Source organism: Mesocricetus auratus, unplaced genomic scaffold (genome assembly GCF_017639785.1).
Source record: "Mesocricetus auratus isolate SY011 unplaced genomic scaffold, BCM_Maur_2.0 Super-Scaffold_100004, whole genome shotgun sequence".
In the NCBI taxonomy this organism is placed as follows: Eukaryota; Metazoa; Chordata; class Mammalia; order Rodentia; family Cricetidae; genus Mesocricetus; species Mesocricetus auratus.
The window spans coordinates 52280038-52300144 of NW_024429189.1; the positions used below are offsets into that span (position 1 = coordinate 52280038).

General features: G+C 45.0%; 1 protein-coding gene across 2 annotated transcripts in view; it reads left to right on the forward strand.

Annotated features, from left to right (window-relative positions):
• The first annotated feature begins 281 nt into the window (after positions 1–281).
• Itgav (integrin subunit alpha V) overlaps positions 282–20107 on the forward strand; it is a 78326-nt gene continuing 58500 nt past the window's right edge. The window contains exons 1-2 of one of the 2 annotated variants that reach the window (XM_005065105.4): positions 282–692; positions 11496–11626. In XM_005065105.4, coding sequence (XP_005065162.1) covers positions 502–692; positions 11496–11626 — 322 coding nt within the window. In that variant the 5' untranslated portion in view covers positions 282–501. The remainder of the gene's footprint in view (positions 693–11495; positions 11627–20107) is intronic. The other variant, XM_013121461.3, reaches the window with a different exon arrangement.

Genomic DNA, 20107 nt, shown 5'->3' on the forward strand with positions numbered 1-20107 from the left:
CTCTGGCTTGCTGGGTTGGTCCGGAGGCCCAGGTGAAGGCGCGCGGTCACTGCCCCCTGGTCCTCTGGGTCTGGGCCGCAGCCCCGGGGCGGGTTCCGAGGACCGGCTGCCAGCGCGCACGGAAGTGCGCTCGGCCTTCCTCGGTGGGAGGCCACCGTGAGCGCGACTTCCTTTTTCGGAGGCCCGGCCCGGCCTCCCTGGCTCCTCCCTCCCACCCACTTCCCCCCCAGCCGAAGTTGCTCGGGGCCCGAGGTCCGGCGCTGGCCTCGCCAGTACTCAGCGCCGGCCGCCGCGCTAGCGAGCGACCCAGCCGGAGTCCCGCGCCGCGCGCCGCGCCCCCCTGGGTGGCCGCCCAGCTCAGCCTCTCGCCCCCGCGCCGCCCGGTCGCCCTCGGCCGCAAGCACACAGCACCGCACAGCAGTTCGGGCGCTCGCAGGCAGCGGGCCGCCGGCGCCAGGCAGCGGGACAGACACTGTAGCCTTTGGGCTCCGCGCCCCGGCGATGGCTACTCCCGTGTGGCTGCTGCTGCGTCCTCGCCCCGGTGGCCTCCTGCTGCTGCTGCTGCTGCCCGGCCTCCTGTTGCCCTTTGCCGGCGCCTTCAACCTGGACGTCGAAAGCCCCGCCGAGTACTCCGGCCCCGAGGGAAGTTACTTCGGGTTCGCGGTGGACTTCTTCGCGCCCAGCACGTCCTCGTAAGTGGCCGCGCTTGGGTCCCCAGGCGCCCCCTCCCCCACTGCGCGCCCCCACCCAGCCTCTCCGCACCCGGTTGTTGGCTCCACCAAACCGGCCTACCCACTCCATCCCGCGGCTGGCTCAGATCCTGCAGGGATGAAACATTTGTGGGGATGACCTAGCTTGGCACTCACCACCCACTTTCACCCTGTCCTCAACTTCTGATTGACTGGGGACACTGGGAAGAGAGACCTTTGAAGGAGCTCTGTTAGACATCCAGGAAAAGTGGGAAATCAGTACAGGCTGCTCCCTCGGGACTTTTGGCTTCTCTGTCATTCTGTGACTTTCTTCACTTGGTCCCAGAACTTCTTTTTCTCCCGTACCAGTTAGCCTCTGTCTAGTGCGTTTCGCTCTCCGAAACCAGCCCTTCCCACACTCCCTCCCGTAGTCGATTCTTTTTCTTTTCACTCCTTTTCTAGACACTACGGTGACTGAAGCGATCACATTGTTGCCTTAAATTGTAAAGGACAGTGAGACCTTTGCTTATTTGAGGTCCGCCAGATGAATGGAATGTGTCACCTGTTTCTTTTCTAGTCCGCTGTTTAGGTCACTGTTCAGGAAGAACCCGGGTGTTTGCTGAGTTTTCACTTGCTGCAGGTCACTTCAGTACTGAAGAATTTAGCAGTTCATGTAGGCTTTCAAATTACGCTCGTCCTGTGTTGCAATGTCCCTGAGGATTTGTAGCACTTACTGTCGTTTTTGGATTAAAAGTTGAGTCTTTGACTCAACGCTGGGCTGGCATCATTCTTACCCCTTCATGTTAGTGTTAGAAACAGAGATTTAATGAATTTTTTTTTTTTTTGGTTTTTACGAGACAGGGTTTCTCTGTATTGTTTTGGAGGCTATCGGTCCAGCCCGGCCTCGAACTCAGAGATCCGCCTGCCTCTGCCTCCCGAGTGCTGGGATTAAAGGCGTGCGCCACCACCGCCCGCTTAATGAATGTTTTATGATGTTTGGCACATCGTGTTTGGTTATTTCTCAGTGTTCACAAGTGGTAACAACGCATTTTTCTTTGTATGTATGTATGTATGTATGTATGTATATGTATATATATGTGTGTGTGTGTGTGTTTGTGTTTGTAAGATGTTTGACACTACACCATTTTTGGGTGGGGTTCTCTGTGGCTTTGGAGGCTCTCTGGGAACTAGCTCTTGTAGACCAGGTTGGTCTCGAACTCACAGAGATCCGCCTGCCTCTGACTCCTGAGTGCTGGGATTAAAGGCGAGCGCCACCACCGCCCAGCCACTACACAGTTTTTTTTTTTTTGGAGACAGGGTTTCTCTGTATTGTTTTGGAGGCTGTCCTGTAACTAGCTCTGTAGACCAGGTTGGCCTTGAACTCACAGAGATCCTCCTGCCTCTGCCTCCCGAGTGCTGGGATTAAAGGCATGTGCCACCAACGCCCGGCTACTACACAATTTTTATGGTCAGTACTTGGATGGGACCATTTTCTTGATATATGCTTAATTTGAAGGTGGTCTAAATATATGTCTGTGGTTTATTAGGACAGTCCTCAGGATTTATTGTCACCCCCCCCCCATACTGCTGAGTAACACTGGTACCAGCCTTTAAAGCAACACTTATCTTGGGTGAAGTTAGCAAAAACTAGACATCATGTAGCATGTGGTTTTATTCATACCGACAGTGCTTTCTCTGAGACCTCAGCTCACATTTTCCAGAATGGTAGAAGCACCAACTGAAGGCTGCATTTAACCACTTCACCTTGATGTGATTCATCTCTTTTGGGGATGGAGTAGAGCTTGGGATCCTCCCCCAAGGGCAGCTGCTGACTCTGTGCTGCACCTCTGAGCTACACCCACGTGCTCTCCATCTGATTATTTTGGTTAACTCATCCTGACATTTTGTCCTTTCTAGGCGTTTTTAAGTGTCTGCTTATTACATCATGGTAATTCTAGTAGCTCCCAGGGTGCACCATTTAGATTTAATTGTACAGAAATTCTGATTGAAGATATATTCTTTGCCTTACATCACATCAGGAATTATCATTTAAATAATTCAGAGTTGATGGAATGTTGTAAAAATGTTCTTATTTTATTGTTATTAATGTTGTTTGCTTCTGTTAATCTATGGCAAAAGTTTAGTGTCTAAGATGAATGGCAGGCTGGTAACACTTTTAAACATTTTTGCTGTGGAAAACAGCAGTATTGAGCTATGGGTGATATTTGCTATTGCTGGTTGCGAGGAATGTGGCTAATCTTTGGAAAACCATATTGCCAAAGGCTATGCTATGAGCTCACACATTTGCATGATTTCCTGCATGTATCTTTTTTTTTTTTTTTTTTTTTTTTTTTTTTTTGGTTTTTCGAGACAGGGTTTCTCTGTATTGTTTGGAGGCTGTCCTGGAACTGGATCTGTAGACCAGGCTGACCTCGAACTCACAGAGATCCGCCTGCCTCTGCCTCCTGAGTGCTGGGATTAAAGGCGTGTGCCACCAACGCCCGGCGTCATAGAAGATTGTGATTGAACTATTTTCATATTGTTGTGAGAATAAATGTGCCAATATTTATTTATTTATCCATTTATTATTTATTTATTCCCCAAGACAGGGTTTCTCTGTGTAGCTCTGGCTATCCTGGAACTCGTTTTGTAGACCTGGCTGGCCTCTGAACTCACTGAGACCTACCTGGCCTCTCAAGTGGTGAGACTAAAGGCATGCTCCACCACCTCCCTGCCTCACTGATACTTAGTTTTTAAAAAAATGCTAAAGCAAAACTGCTGGGCACTGTGGTGTACACCTGAATCTTAGCACCTGAGAGGTGGCGGCTGGAAGGTCCCTGTCTCAAAACACAGGAAAACTCTAGTTTCAAGTCTTTTCTCCATTAGAAACAACATTAGAATGGCTTGCAGGTCATTTAGCCTGGATTAGCCCCTGTTAACTCACTTTGTCTAAAAATGAGTTCTATTTGCATCAAGAGATGTCAGTTGCTCCCCTGTTTCTATTAATGGAGCCCACTTTTTCTCTGTTGCCCTGGAGATCGTTTCGTATTCCTCCCTCTCTTTTTCTGTTTTACTTTGTCTCCTTCTACACTCCTCGAGATTAGTCACTGCTTAGTCACCGGGCAGAGATTTTCCGAGCTCTTCCTTGTCAGTGCTTCCTTGCTTCTGCTTCTGCTTCTGCTTCCTACTTGAGCCTGGGTCTGGGTGGCTGGAGAGCCTCGTAAATCATTCTGTCATTTGGCTGCTAGACCTGCAACAGGCCTTATATGTTTCAACTGGTTTTATATTTCTGAAACATTGTTTTTTGATCTTGATATTCTGTTGCTAAATTCCTTCTGCAGTCGTTCCATTGGCAGAGAAAATCCAAACCTAGATTAGAGCCTCAGGTGGTTACTGCTTTTTAAAAAATAATTTCACTGTTGTAGTCATTGTCAGAATATCTTAGACAATGACTGAATGTGACGGTACCTGAAATCTCAGCACTCAGGGGTCTGAGGCTGGAGAGGATTTTCACAAGTTAGAAGCCAGCCTGAGCTCTAGGCTGGCTAGCTTTGGCTGCAGAGGCCTGTTTTCATCCCTCTCGCCCTCAGAAAAAGACTTCAGCATATTTTCATGAACGTGAATGTGACTGTTACTATGTTGGTTAATTTTTTCCATCACAAATAATGCATATGCATAAACTACAGTCTTTATTATTTGGAAAGTACATCCTAGGTCTGTCTCTTCTGATTAAGACCATAGATTTGGGCAGATGTGGTGTATGCCTTAATTCCCAGCTCTTGGGAAGCAGAGGCAGGCATATTTCTGTGAGTTCCAGGGGAAAATGTATGGCATTTGGTAGTTACTGCTTCCATTTTACTTTACATAGTTGTTGACCTGAAACCTTTGTTTGTTTGTAGAGCAAATCTGAAACTTGAATTACCCCTCAACTGTTTTATACATATTTCTTTTTATATACACAAATAGTCTTTTTCAGGAGTTCCTTTTGGTGAGGACTCATTGGTCACCCTGGAGTCAGCTTCATATATGAAACATGCTTTATCTTGGCAAGGCCAGTGCTGAAAGCAGCCAAATAACTTAGCTCATTTGGAAAGTTTGAAAATGTACTTGTCATTGCTTGGCCAGCTGCCCTGCTTGGTAGCCGGACTTCCATTATGTGAAGCAACTACACTTCCTGTACTGCCCCGGGTAGGAAGTGCATCTGAAGGGCACCCTCACCAGACTATTTGATGCTTTTCTCATCTTTCCCTTCTTTCCCTTCCTCCCTAACTCCGTTTTCCTTCTCATCGCTTGTCTCCCATCCTTTCCTCTTTTTCCTCCACCCTTCTTTTCCTGCTGCTTCTCAGCATCCTCCCACATCTTGGCATCATATGATGGTGCACACAGTTCTGGAGTCCTAAGGAGGCATTGGAGGGAATAAGTCCAGTTATCTCAAAACACCGCTGAAGCTGTGGCTCTTGATCATGTGCTTGGACAGATGTGGTTTGGAGTGAGGTGGAGTCTGAGGAGAAAGCTGAAGGCATGTGGATCTTACATTGCTTAGCTTCAAAACCTACTTGTTCTTCAGTGAGGTCTTGTCACCCCAAGCCGGCGGGCTCCCCACCTGTCTGTTCACTCCGCTGGGAAATGCTGTGAGTCCGCTTTCCTGCCCTTTGCGTTTCCTCTTTTGGGTTAATTACTTGAGCACTAATGGCTGTTGGAGAACACAGAGGAAAGAAAAGCTCCTTTGAAAGCAGATTTTAATTTCCACTTGCTATTTCATTAGGAAACAGCTTATTAATTATACCAACTGCTGTTTGGAATGCTAATGACACCATCTTGTATTATTCCTAAGCTTCAGACATTTTAGGTTTCCACTTCTCTACTAACCACCTGAGAAATAATCTGAGTAGTGACAGAGCATGGTACCTCTGTCCCAGAGAATGGAGAACAGAGATTTCAAGTGGCTCCTCGAGTGACCCCTTAGCTGACTAGCCATGCTTGGGAGGCGTCCCCTCCTGTTTGCACTGGGCGGGGCTGCTTGTTACAGGGCAAACAGTTTCTGTCCTGCTACGTCTCTTACTTGAGTTAAGCTGTTGCAGGCAATCAGCAGACAATTTTAGTGGACTTTCAAGTAATATTACTTACTTTTTATAGTGTTTCATTGATAGGCTTTTGTGTTTTTTTATAGCGTAAATAACTTTTTATACTCCTTAATTCTCTCCCTCCCCCTATTTCCTTCCTTCCTTCCTTCCTTCCTTCCTTCCCTCCTTCCTTCCTACCTTCCTTCCTTCCTTCCCTCCCTCCTTCTTTCTTTGCTAAAGGCATTATTTCTCTTTGTAGCCCTGGAACTCAGTCAATGGATCTCTCTCTCTCTCTCTCTCTCTCTCTCTCTCTCTCTTTTAAGATTCTTCATTTTCTCCAAATCTCTGTTTGTCTTTTCCAAATACTTAAGTATCAGTGTCACTTAAATATTAAGTGGTAGCGCACACCTTTAATCCCAGCACTTAGGAGGTAGAGGCAGGTGAATCTCTTGAGTTTGATGCCACCTGTGTGGTGATATTTTGTTTATGATCTAACAAATAAAGCTTGCCTGAAGATCAGAGTGTAAAGCCAGCCACACTAGTCAGCCATAGAGTCCAGGCAGTTGTACACATCTTTAATCCCAGCACTCAGGAGGCAGAGACAAATGAATCTTTGTCAGTTCAAGGCCACCCTGTGCTACATGAAATTGTGACAGTCTAAAAGAGAAAGAAAGTTCACACAAAGGTGACCCCAGCACTTGGGATCCCATGCATTTAATCCCAGCACTAGAGAGGAGTGTAAGGCAGGAGGAGACAGGAGCTCAGTGCAGTCTCAGTGAGTGAGCAGCGATGCAGCGAGGAACAGTCTGAGCTTCTGTGGGTCACCCCTTTGTCTGCGCACTGGTAGAGGTGAGAACTTTGAAGTGGCTGGCCGCTTTGCTTCTCTGATCTTCAACCTGAACCCCAATATCTGTCTCTGGGTTTTTATTATTTCTACTAAGCCTGATCTACAGAGTGAGTTCCAAGACAGCCGGGGCTACAGGGCTACACTGTTTTGAAGCCTCTGCCAAACCCTTCCAAAATAAAAAATACCGCCCCCCCAAGAAAAAACCTCAAGTATCTTAAAAGTAACTTAAGTATTATGGCGATATAGTGATATTTGGATAAGGAAACTTTTATATTCTAAATTTTTATTGCATTCTATGTATTTGCTTTTTTAGTTGTGCACGTGTGTGTAAGTGTGGGCACACTCTGCCACCGTGGTGCACATATAGAGGTCAGAGGTCAGGTCTGTGGGTCCTGTCTTTCCATGTGGGTCCTGGGGATCGAACTCAAGTCGTCAGGATTGGCAGCAAGTCTCTCTACCCACTGAATCTATTGTTTAACTCTTCAAAAACCATTAATCTGGGATTTAGATCCTCACAGCATCACATGTTCATTGTGTTATACTCCTGCTTCTCTGCATTTCACCAGTGGCCAAGACTGCACATGAGAGGATGAGGGAAACTGGATGAACATCAGTATTAGCTCTTCTAATTGCCATCCTTTCGTGCCTCTAATATGCAGACAGCCAGATGAAAGCATCAGCCTGGGCTCTGGGCTCCTCACAGGCACGCAGACTGTGTGCTGCCAACAGTGACATTTTTGTTCAGTGCCCTCTCCTACTGTGCCCTTCTGCTTTTGCCAAAGGCCATCCCCTAAATAACTAATGAGTGCTCTCTATTTTACAGTTGCCAAGTCAAGAAAGTATCTGATGTACACAATTAAATGGAATTGTTACATGAGGAAATCCTTTTAAGGATAACCTAAATAATTAGGAAAGTATGGTTTCTGTGGCCCAAGAGTTGGAGTATATTCGAAACGACTTACTGTTACTTGGTTAGAGGGGAGGGAGAGGGAACTGGGATTGACATGTAAAACAAGCTATTTAAAATTAAAATAAAAAATGATTAAAAAAAAAAAAAGACTGAGACCTGTCGCCAATGAACGTGTTGGTACCTGCTAAAGCAGAAGCATGAATTGGAGCCCTACATTCAAATAAGCACTTTCTCATAAGTAATGAATAGTTTTGACAAAAAAATTATAGAAGGCCGCGAAAAGAAATGTGCAAATGGCAGTCTAGAAGTGAGCTGTTTGTGGGCGCCAAGGCAAATCTAAGAACCAGCTGTTCTGACTTGGAACCTCGTGTGGTCCACGCTAAAGAGCTGGTGTGGCCGCCTTAGGAACTCTGCAGGAAGGACCCAGGCTTCTTCAGGATGCAGACACTGAAGAGCAGCACACAGGTAGTCTCCAATAACCAGATAGTCGGCCATTTCACGACTCAGTCTTCTCCCTCCCCCATCGCAAAGCTTTCATTTCAACCTTAGTGTGGTCAGAGAGAAGAGCAGAGCTTAGGGAAATATGGACACTGCCGCCACATTTAAGCCTGAAGCGTAGGGGAAGGGACGCGATCTAGACTTGACGGCATCACATGGAAGGAAGAGCTGGGTTCCCCACTCCCACCCCAGTGGGAGGACAGCATCCCACAGAGCCTTACTCTCTGTGGGAGTTACTTTTCTGTTTACTTGGTCTTATGGTTCCAGAGGAAGCATTGGCAGCAGGTGGCTGCATTTAGAAGCTGGAAGATCACCTTTCACTGAAGTGGGGTGAAGACATACACTCTCAAGTCCCATCCCGCTGATGTGCTTCCTTCTACAAGGCTACATTTGCTAAGGTTTCCGTAGCAGACCCAAATCACACCGCCATCTGGGGTCCAAGTGTTAAAATCCCGGAGCCTGTGAGGGGCATTCTCATTCTAACCACCAGTCTCCTCTCTTCTGAGCTCTTATCCTCGTTCTCTACTGATGAAATCACTGATGGGAAAATCATAGTCCATGGGACATATCTGACCACTACCACTTTGTGTAAATAAAGTTTTATTAGAACCAAAAATATTCTCTTTCTCAGAGTACACTGAGGGGGAAAAGTAATAAAGTTGGACATTTATGGTACACTTTCTACCATTAAAAATTTTTTTCAGAGAGGGTCTCATATAGCTCTGGCTGGCTCTGAACTTGGCATATAGCTGTATGTAGCCAAATTCTTGAAATTCTGGTCCTCCTGTCTGTCTCGTATCTGATGAGATTATAGAAATGTGCCATCACACTTGATTTTACGTGGTACTGGGGATTGAACTTTTGATTGCACTTTTTTCTTTTTCTTTTTTTGCAGGCTAGGCAAGAACTCTATCTCCCGCCCACCTTACCTGTGTTTTGTGATAGTTACTAGAGATGCAACCTTCAATGATACTAGTCGAGTGACATGTCACTCAGCCGCATATCCAGTCTTATGGCTATTTTTTTAAAAATCTAATTGAGAGGAAAACACACACACACACACACACACACACACACACACACACACACACACACACACACACACACAGGATTTATTTACAGCCAGAGCATTAGTCTGGTTTGCCTATGTGAGTCAACATGCTCTGAAAGAAACAGGTTTCTAAAGACAAGGAATTTCTTTGGTCTTGTAGGTGACTTAAATCTCACACTCAACCTTATTTATTTTTTTCTTGTGAAACATTCTTACTAAGGGAAAAGTGAAGCTGGCTTCTACCTCAGAATCATTTTGCTATGATGGGAGAGGGACCAGCACTGGTGTTTTACTGCTGCCAAATATGACTGCATAAAGCTTTATTAAACAGGGTGTGGCTTGGTTTGGTGTTTAATTTGCATTTTGAATGTGTGGGTTTCAAGATAAAGGATACTTACTACTTAGCAGTCCACACAGCAGATTTCTGTCTATGACTGCTACTACCCAGGATACGTGTGGTTGAAACTTATTTCTAAAAATCACAATAAGCACATTTCATATTTAAGATGTACGTTCATAGCTGTAAGTTTTCCTTTCCCAGAATTTAAGTGACTCGTTCAGCCAAGTGAAATGGTGGCAATGAATATATCTACTTTGTGTTGCTGCTCCTCCCTCTCTCTCTGCATACCCTCTTTGACACCTCTAAACGAAATCTGTTTCTTGAAATCAAGGAGAGTTCTTTTATGAAACCCCTCTCTCTTCCTTACCCTCAGAGCCCACCCTTGTGTGTCTTCTCTCTGAACTCCTCCTGGGTACAGATGTCCATTTTGTGTTGGGACTTTCTTTTTTTTAATAACTTATTTAACTTTATTTTATTTGCCTTGGTATGAAGGTATCAGATCCCCTGAAACCGGAGTTACAGTTGTGAGCTGCTGTGTGGGTGCTGGGAATTGAACCCTTGGTCCTCTGGAAGAGCACTCAGTGCTCTTAACCTCTGAGCCATCTCTCTAGGCCCTGTGTTGGGACTGTCAACACATTATTTCTCACAGACCTCCAGGCTGTTAATTAGGTGCCTCACAGACATGGCGATGGGACAGACTGAGAACTGAGCCCATGTCTTTCTGGAGTCTGCCTTCCTCTCTCTGACTCGCTCGATTAGCATGCTGGAATGTGAAGATCTGGGTGATGTTTTCCTGTCCACTCCATGTCTACATTCAGAGTCACCGGTGCTGTCTCTCTCTGTTCATTCTACTCAGTATTTCTCACAGCTCCCCAGCTCTGTCCCTATCCCCTCTGGCTAACATTCCCTCCCTGAGCTTGCTTTCTCTGTTCCAGCTTTATTTCTCTAAAGGCAGGAAACTCATCTTTCTTGAGGTTTGAAATGGAACTGAGGTAAAACTGATGGTTTTACTGTGTCTGAGAGGCGCTCTATGATTTTACTTTTTCCAGGCTCCCAGGCTATTTTGGGCCACTCCCGGTTTGCTCCCTCTGCTCAGCCAACCACTTGTCTCTTCTGTCCTGGAGACTTAAGTTCTTTCCTAGCCAAGCTGTTGATGCAGACATTAGGGTGCTCCCACCCACCACATCACCTCACTTATCCCTCCATCCTCTCCTACGGCAATCTCTTAGGCACTCTCTAAGCAGGTTCGTCTCGATTAACTGAGTTCCATAGAAATCCAAAAGGTCTCTCTTCCCTTTCTCCTATGACTGCTTTCTGGAGAGAGGTGCCTTTATCTCCAGGAACTCTTTACCCACCATTCCTGGGAGATACCTTTCCTTTATCTAAGGAAGGCCTTCGGCCCTATTTCCAAGAAATCTTCTCTTACCGATTGCCTGCTGCATAGCTCTTGTAATGCCCAGTGATTTGTTGGTTGGCAATGTGTGGAACAGGTGTCTTTAATGCCAGAACTGAGCCTGATGTAGCAAATGTGCTCAAGCCTCCCCAGTATTTTCTGAGTGAATAGAAAAGAAAAAGTTGACCAGGTGTGGTGGTGCGTGCTTTTAATGTCAGTACCGGGAGGCAGAGGCAGGGTGGTCTCTTACACTCTTATGCACTTAAAATGTACAGCTTGAGGTTGGAGAGATGGCTCAGTGGTTAAGAGCATTGATTGTTCTTTTAGAGGACCCAGGTTCAGTTCCCATCACCCACAAGCAACTCACAATCATCTGTAACTCCAGTTCCAGGGCATGTACCAAACACCCTGTTCTGAACTCCTTAGGTACCAGGCACAAAAGCTGAGGTACACAGACAGACATTCAGGCAAAGCGCTCATACACATAAAATGAATAAACCTAAGAATTTAAGATGCACAGTTTGGATAATGTGCATTTTTAAGCGAATGCAACGGAATTATCTTATAATGGGGAAATTATGCTATTTGAAAAATATTTTTAAAAAGTATTTGTGGGTTATATCAAAAGAATGTTTGGCCGTGAATCATAATCCAATCTTGCTCTTTGTGTCCTCTGAAACGTCACCTGCCCTTTGATGTTTTAGCAGGATGTTTCTCCTGGTGGGAGCGCCGAAAGCGAACACCACGCAGCCTGGGATTGTGGAAGGAGGGCAAGTTCTCAAATGTGACTGCTCTTCCAGCCGCCGGTGCCAGCCCATTGAATTCGATTCGACAGGTAAGCCTTGATTTGTCCGTTCTCCATTGTGCATTCTCTTAGGTCATGCCATTTGGTTGGTTGCTTTGTTTTGGAGACAAGGTCTCACTATGTATCTTTGGATATCCTACAGCTCTATATGTAGACAGGCTGGCCCTGAACTTACAGAGATCGGCCTTCCTCTATCTTCTGAGAACAGGGAATAGAGGCCACCATACTCAGGCCCATTTGCTCCTATTGTTGTTTGTTTGTTTGTTTTGTTTAATGTAACAATAGGGCTGGAGAGATGACTCAGTGTGTAAGAGCACTTGCTGCTCTTGCAGAGGACCTACTTGGCATCTTACAATCATCTGTAACACCAATCCAGGGCATCCAGTACCCTCTCTGACCTCCAAAGGCACCAGTCATGTGCACACATACATGCGTGCCGGCAAAGCACTCATACACATAAATAAAAGTACACAAATATTTTCTAAAATGTGATAGCTTAGCAGCATTATCACCCCACTCATGATTTGTAAGAGTTTAGCAGCAGTTCTGTGTATCTCCATTGTTTTGAATGTCTTCCCATTTAAGCCAACAGAGTCAATATGTAGACATTTTGGGAAAATCTACTAAGATAAGTTTATATCTCTTCTGGGAAGAAGGAGCTCTCAAGAACATTGGAGGTTTCTACTGTTTTTCTGGGAGCCAAGTTGAGGCATGACTCACTAACATCTACAGATTACTTCTCAACATGAATGTGTCCGAGGCTTGGTGGGATGCAAAAAAAAAGTTATGGAATCATTTTGAGTATTCAAAAAGAAATAAGTAGCTTAATAATCATCAACAAGCTGGGCGGTAGTGGCTCACGCCTTTAATCCCAGCACTCGGGAGGCAGAGTCAGGTGGATCTCTGTGAGCTCGAGACCAGCCTGGTCTACAAGAGCTAGTTCCAGGACAGGACAGGACAGTCTCCAAAGCTACAGAGAAACCCTGTCTTGAAAAACCAAACCAAACCAAACAAAACAAAACAAAAAAACAAACCATCAACAAATTTTTATTTAAAGTATATTGGAAAAAGTATGATAATAGTATAATTTTATTTTTGGAATACATTCCAATGTCAATCTAGGTAGTGGCTAATCTCAGGAAGATGATAGATAATTCAAATTGTTTATATAACTGGAATAAAATGTTCAGGCTTCTATGTGCATTTATGTTGGTATATTCCTATACACATGCACACACACACACACACAATTTTTTTTTTAATTTGAGACGGGGTTTCTCTATGTAGCCCTGACTGTCCTGGCACTAGCTTTGTAGACCAGGCTGGCCCAACTTGTAAGCGTTTTGGGTGAATTGGGATGGTCAGGTATTCTGGCACTCGGGAGCCACAGAATACTGAGTGTTACACAGCTCAGATGGAAAGGTATCCTGGAGTTCGGGAACCAAGGACCACCACAGGTTGAGCCAAGGACCACCACAGGTTGCAGAAAGTTTAGCAGTTTACAGCCTTGCCTCAGGGAAAGGCTTCCCCAGTGTATCGGCTCCACTCTGGCAGGACAGGGTCTTCCAGCTGGTGTTGTTTGCCCAGTGTAGCAGTTTTGCTCGGCAGAAGGTTTCTCAGGCGAAGTTGCTACAGTTCTGCTCTGCTCCTTGAGAGTGGAGAGTGGAGAGCTGACAGCTGCTCTGCCAAGGGAAGGTTTCCCAGCAAAAGTGTTACAGCCCTGCTCGCTCTGCTCTGCCCAGGATGGCGTCTGCTCCTTCGGGGCAAAAGAAGGTCTTCACCCAAAGCTCCTCAAAGGGGTTTATTGGAAGGAAGCAGCTGGACCGGCCAAGCTGAACATACATAGGGTTTATATAGGGATTCTTGGGGGCGGGGAAGTTCACAACCATCTGTAACTGCAGTTCCAAGGGATCTCATGCCCTTTTCTGACCTCTGGGTATGAGGCACGCATGTGGTACATATATATTCATGCAGTCAAAACACTACATGGATATATATGGAGACCACTCATACAGCGGGCTAATGTTACTTCTGTTTCCTGTAAAGCCAGTGTTAGTTTCCTATTGCTGACATCATAAGTGAGCTCAACTCCAGGTTCTTTTTTTATTACTGGGAATTGAACTCAGGACCTTGTGTGGGAAAACACAACCACTGAGCTTTCCCTTCAGCCTCTAGATGTCTTTAAACATCACATACTAATTATTATCTTCAGTCCTAGAAGTTGGGTATCTAAAATGAATTTCACTGGACTGAAGTCAAGCCATTGACATTTTTCTTGGGAGCCAACAGGGGAAAGTAGGAGCTTGGCACCCCTTTGTCCAGCTAAGACCTGCAGGGTCCACAGGAGTCAGTGCTGCCTCACTGTACTGATGACTTCCCCGCCTCTTGGATACACCCAGACATCTCAAGGTTCTGCAGTTTGTCACACCTGCCAAGTCTTTTTATGACATGTGATTTTCCGTGTTCATTGGGAAGATTCTGGGAAGTAGGACATACGGCTCATATGGAGTGGCATTATTCTGTCGGCCAGAGTCTCTTTACATATTTTAAAAGTTGATATGGCTTATACTGAAAACACTTCCAGCAAGAGCTGTGTTTATATAAATAGGCTTTTCTCCTTCCCTTGTTCTTTTTCTGTTGGCAGCTGTGGTTACTTGGAATGCAGACGTGATTTAGAGGATGGAGATTCAGGCTCTGATACTGATGACCTTGGGAAAGTGGCTTATATTCGCTGGCATCAGTTTCCCAGTTAGTCAGAGAAAGCAGGACTGTCGTGCAGATCAAAGGAGTTCATAACGATGACCTCACTTTATAAACTGCAAATATACAGGGGAGGGAGGGATTGTTTATCACAGCCCCTTCCTAAAACTGCATAGAGAATAATCGTGAAAAAGGAATTATGAGAAAGAAAGAAAGATAATTGTGGCTGCTAAGTGAATTGTGTCTTGGTTTCCATTTTAATTTCTGTTACTGTGACTTTTGGGAAAACCCTCTTATTGCCACATGCTTTCCTTGTCCAAGGAAGTTGATGTCACTAACAAATTGAACACTGTCCAATTGTATTAAAAAAAAAAGAATCTTTTCCAACTGGAAGTGGCCTCATGTGCCTCTTACTCCCGCTCTATGGTGGGCAAAGGCAGGAGTGTCACTGGGGCTGGCTGCCAGACTAGCTCCAGGTCCAGTGAGAGACTCTGTCTCAAGGGAAGAAGGCAGAGTGATGAATTTTCTGGCCTCTGCATACATGGGCGTGAGTGTGTGCATCCACACATCCGAGGGCATATAGAACACATGCCTACCCCCCTCCCCAAAACATAGCCCCCTGGTCTCCTCTGGGGAAGGAAGGCATGTCCCTTTCCTTGGGAACACAGGCTTGACTGCTAGCCCACAAGTCATGTCTCCTGAAAGCCAAAGACAGCTGGAGCATGGCCCCAGAGAAGGTCAGATGTAGGATCCTCTTCTTTTCGTTCAGAATGTCTTGCTCCTGCAACACTCAAGCTTGTTTCTAGAAGGGTTCAGCTGCAGGCAGTAGACAAGCCTGGCCACGCAGACTCTCATCCAGAAGAATGCTGGGGAGCTATTTCCCCACACATTCCTAGACTTTGCTTTGAATAACAAATGTAAAACTGGCCTCCTTGGTGGTGCACACTTTCCAGCTCACTTAAATGAAAACAGGTAGATTGTAAAATGTATTCCTCCAGCTGGTGAGTTTTTGTCTCAGAGATATGTCTAGCTTGAATAGCCTTATAAATTACAAAGTTAATACAAATCAAACAGCCTTCTTCTCCTGCTGGCTGCAACATGAATTTAGACCAAAGATTTCTCCTTTACTGAATGTGTGTTGCCTGTTAGAATCAGTCAACCCTGGTTCAGAATTTTATGATTGGAGGTCCCATAAGCACCTTAGGAACAGATAATTTTGTCCAGTTCTTTTATTACTGGCTAACTTATATACAGCTAATGATACTTTAATGTCTGCAACATTTAACAGACCTGTTACACATGATCCCTTTAAATCCTTCTACTCACAGTTTGATCCAACTCATATCCGTTCTTTCAAGACTGGGGTTGATTTTAGTTTTTCTTTTTAAATCTTCAGTAAAAGGATTTTTTAAGAAACTGTTTGGGGCTTTCAGATCACTTCCTCCCCAACACTGGAAGAAGACAATCCGGCATTGAGAGAGCAGTGCCTTTCCACAGGCCTGTGTTCTTTCTTTGTGCTGTGTTCCTGCAGAACCTGGGAAACTGCTCATGGGATAAAGGAGGAGAGTCTGAATACCGGTAAATAAACAATGTTGGTACCCGGAAAATGAGCTTCGGCTGGTTTCTTCCGGATGTACTTTGCTGACTCTTGTTTACCTTTAGAGGTTAGCTGTCTTAGGCAAGCGATGTTTCTAGATCGTTCTGTGGAAGTTGGTAACAGCTTGCAGCTTTAGGAGGGACACACATAGAGTATGAGGGAGGGAGGGGATATGTGCCTAGCCAGCTAGATCAGCTGAATCAACCTTGGTGATCAACCGAGTGACAGATGTCACAGCCATGTTGCTCCTCCATCTGTGTTTCTCCATCCTGGAAAGCAGAGACCTTGTGTCTCATTTACTGTTGCATTCCTAGCATTTAGACAGAGGGCTTAATGTATGATCAAAGAGATTTCTTCCTCTGATCTCTGAAGTTTCACATAAATAATAAATTCAACTGGGAGATTTTTCTTTCAACCAAATTTATTTTTAGTAATATCTGAGTTGAAGTGGTATTTGGGGTAAAAACCTGCTTAAGGAGGTTTTCAAGGTGTTTGTGTTATTCAGGTATTAATGTGGGATGACATTGTTTTAATAACTTATTTTAGCAAACAAAAAAAACAACAAATTTTCTAAAGACCTAAACCATCTCATTATTCATAAAAGTCACAGTGAAGAATAGGAACCAAATGGCTTAAAACCACATTTAATTTGTAAATAAAAGTTTACTCTCTTATTCCTTTTTAATATTCAGCATTTCTCTTTTAAAAAGAGTGGTATAATCTTGTTCTTTAGGCATAAAAGATGTTCTTTAGGCATAAAAAGAAGAGACAAAGCACTCAGTTTCAGAGTGTCTTCATCTTAAAATTCAGCATTATGTAAATTATGCCCCACTTCTCCAGCAAGCTGAATGCCAAATGTCTGGCAGTAGCTTGTGAAACACTTGGAAAGAGGGGATGAAGGAAGCAAGTGTTAGGTGCTTGCAAGGATCTGTGACAGTGTGTATGCTTAAGCGTTTATTTTATCATGGGGGTTTAGTGAGGTGCACATAACAAATTCTGGAAGCTTGAAAAAATGGGTGTTTAATTTTCAAGTTTCTAGTGATTTGTCTCATGATTATATTTATTTTTTTCTTTTTTTTTTTTTTTGAGACAGGGTTTCTCTGTAACAGTTCTGGCTGCTTTGGAGCTCACTGTATAAACCAGGCTGGCCTTGAACTCACAGAGATCGGCCTGCCGCTGCCTCCCAAGTGCTGGGGTTAAAGGCGTGTGCCACTATCCCTGGTTCTCCTCTGTAATTTATTTGGGAAATAGAAGCCAATCATCCAGTGCATTTTGTGATTATGGGCAGAAATCTCTGCAGTCTTGAGGTGACATGGTGTTTGAGGTAAAAAACAAAAACAACAAACAAAAAGCATTTCTCCCAGTTCCAGAATCCCTGGTCTGCGTTCTGTTTCCTTTTCAAGTTTAGCTACTCAGTCCAGCAGTCTGGGCGTTCCAGCATAACGAAAACGGTGACTTCAGGGCTGTGACTCAAAATATTTACTTCCCTCATGTGTTCCAGAGTGGCTGCCAGCCCCGGCCAGGTCCTGAATGAGCCGCTTGTGGGTTTGTTTGGAGAGCAGCCCTTACGTGTTTCCTCCCGCCCACTCTATTCACACTTCCTTTCAGTGAAGCCGCTGTCTGATGTGGAATCCAGTATTTTAGGACTTGGGCTCTGCAAACAAAACTCTGATTAGTGAAGACAAACTTTCTTTGGAGCAAGCGTCTGGAATGGATGGCAATCTGAGGTTGTGATTGTTGAAACTGGAGGCAGTGAGCACAGTAGAGGTTGTGTGTGTATTTTTATGATTATTGACTTAACTTTGGGTATTGATAGAGGCCAGTGCATTTATCAGCTGTGGTTAGTGCTACAACTGAAAAGCTTTTAGAGATGTATTTCTTTTTATGTGTGTGAGTGTTTTGTTCGCCTATCATATGTGCAGTGCCTGTGGTGGTCAGAAGAGGGCTTTGGATCCCAGGAACTGGAGATACTGATGGTTGTGACCCGCGGGTGCTGGGAACCACTGGGGTCCTCTGGAAGAGCAGCTGGTGCATTAACCCTCCTCCTCATCTCTCCAGCGGCATAGCTGAACAATGTAATCCATGGTGCTTTAAGGCATGGCTGTTGATTCCAAGCAGTTCTCAGGTTCTGAGACTATGCGAGGTTATTTTTGAAATGAGTGCCCCTCCATGAAGCACCACTTCCCCTAAGGCAGTGGTTCTCAACTTGTGGGTCTCCACCCCCTTGACAAACCTCTATCTCCACAAGTATTTACATTATGATTCATAACAGTAGCAAAATTACAGTTGTGATGCAGCAACTAAAGTAATTTACTGTATTAAAATGTCAAAGAACTAGGAAGGGTGAGAACCACTACACTAAGGAAACTAGGCCTTCTATTTTATTTATTTTTTTTAGGGTAAAGGTTGCCTTAGTTAGGGTTTCTATTGCTATGAAGAAAGATCATGACCATGGCAACATTCATTTATTTATTTATTATGTATACAGTGTTCTGTATGCCTGCAGGCCAGAAGAGGGCGCCAGATCTCATTACAGATGGTTGTGATCCACCATGTGCTGGGAATTGAACTCAGGACCTGTGGAAGAGCAGCCAGTGCTCTTAACTGATGAGTCATCTCTCCAGCTCATGACCATGGCAGCTCTTATAAAGGAAAACATTTAATTGAGGTGACTGCTTACAGTTTCAGAGGTTTAGTCCATAATCATGGCAGGGAGCACGGCATCGTGCGGGTAGACATGTTGCTGGTTGCATCTAGGTCAGAAGGCAACAGGAAGTGGTCTGAGATACTGGGCGGTATCTTGAGCATATATGAGACTTCAAAGCCTGCCTCCACAGTGATACACTTCCTCCAACAAGACTACGTCTACACCAACAGGGCCACACCTCCCTTTGGGGGCCATTTTCTTTCAGATCACCACAGGCATACTACTTGCTATATAGGCTGAACAGGCGAGCTTCAAACTCATGATTTACCTGCCTCAGTGTCCTGAGTGCCGCAATTATAGGCTTACATCCCCATGCCTGCTTTAGATTAGTTTTTAAAAATTTCTTCTTTCATCAAAAAGCACCATATGTGTGATGCTTCTAAACAAACAAACCCATGACTGGTGGTGATTTGTTCTAAGTGGTAAATAGTTTTTCATATGGAAAAGAGCTATGGATTTTATATTTGTTGGCAAGTATAAAGCCAAATATATAAAATTTGCATATATTTAATGTGACCTTTTCTAGTTTTCATTAATGCCAGTATCCATAGATAGGGAAAGGTCCCTGAGAGTCATTGTGGCAGGAGGTATTTTCTTCTTCTGTTTTTTTTTTTTTTTTAGCAATCAATATTTGGTTTTTCAAAATAGGGTTTCTCTGTGTAGCTTTGGCTGTCCTGGAACTAACTCTGTAGACCAGGCTGGCCTTGAACTCACAGAGATCCATTTGCCACTACCTTTGGGATTAAAGGTCTATGCTACCACCTCCCGGCTGCAGTCTTGTATTTTGAACGTCACAACAGGAACATACTTTCGTTGATGCACTGTGGCTGTCTTGTACGTGACAGTCGGTGCCTCCCACCCCCACAGTGAGCTGCACAGAGGCAACTGCATCGTAGGTATCAAATTGAAAACAAACAAACAAACAAACAAGCAAACAAACAAACCCCAAGAGCAAGCAAGCAAATGGAAGAAAACTGCAGAGGGAAAAGGCCACAGGAGGAAGGTTGCCCTGGGTGGCTCTAGGGAGCATCCCTTTTCCTTGTATGATTCATTTGTAAAGAGGAAGTGAGTTCTGGGAAAAATAGAGTACTCTAGTAGGGGGAGACGGTGGCTCTTCACCAGGGGTCCAGCAGCTGGGCTCCAGGTTGGCTCTGGTACCGGCTTGGGGTTGCAGGGACTGTACCTCCTCCTCCTCTCTGTCAGGGCCTCATGCTCGCTCTTCACCCCTGGGATGGAGCTCCATACCCGCGCAGCATTCTGGAGGACTCTGCCACTGACACCCTAGAGGTCACAACCTCCATCTCAAGGAAGCGGGCTGCCGTGGCTTGGTCATCCTCAGTCAGCTGCAAATTGCCCACAAATATCCAGAAGAAGGGCTACAGACTGCCCGGATGTGGTCGAGCGTACCGTAGGACCCGTACCAGGTAGGGCAGTGGTCACGGAAGTAGAGGTGAGGTTGCGTCCAGCCATACATGAGATCAAAGGGGCCCTATCCCTACACACCTCT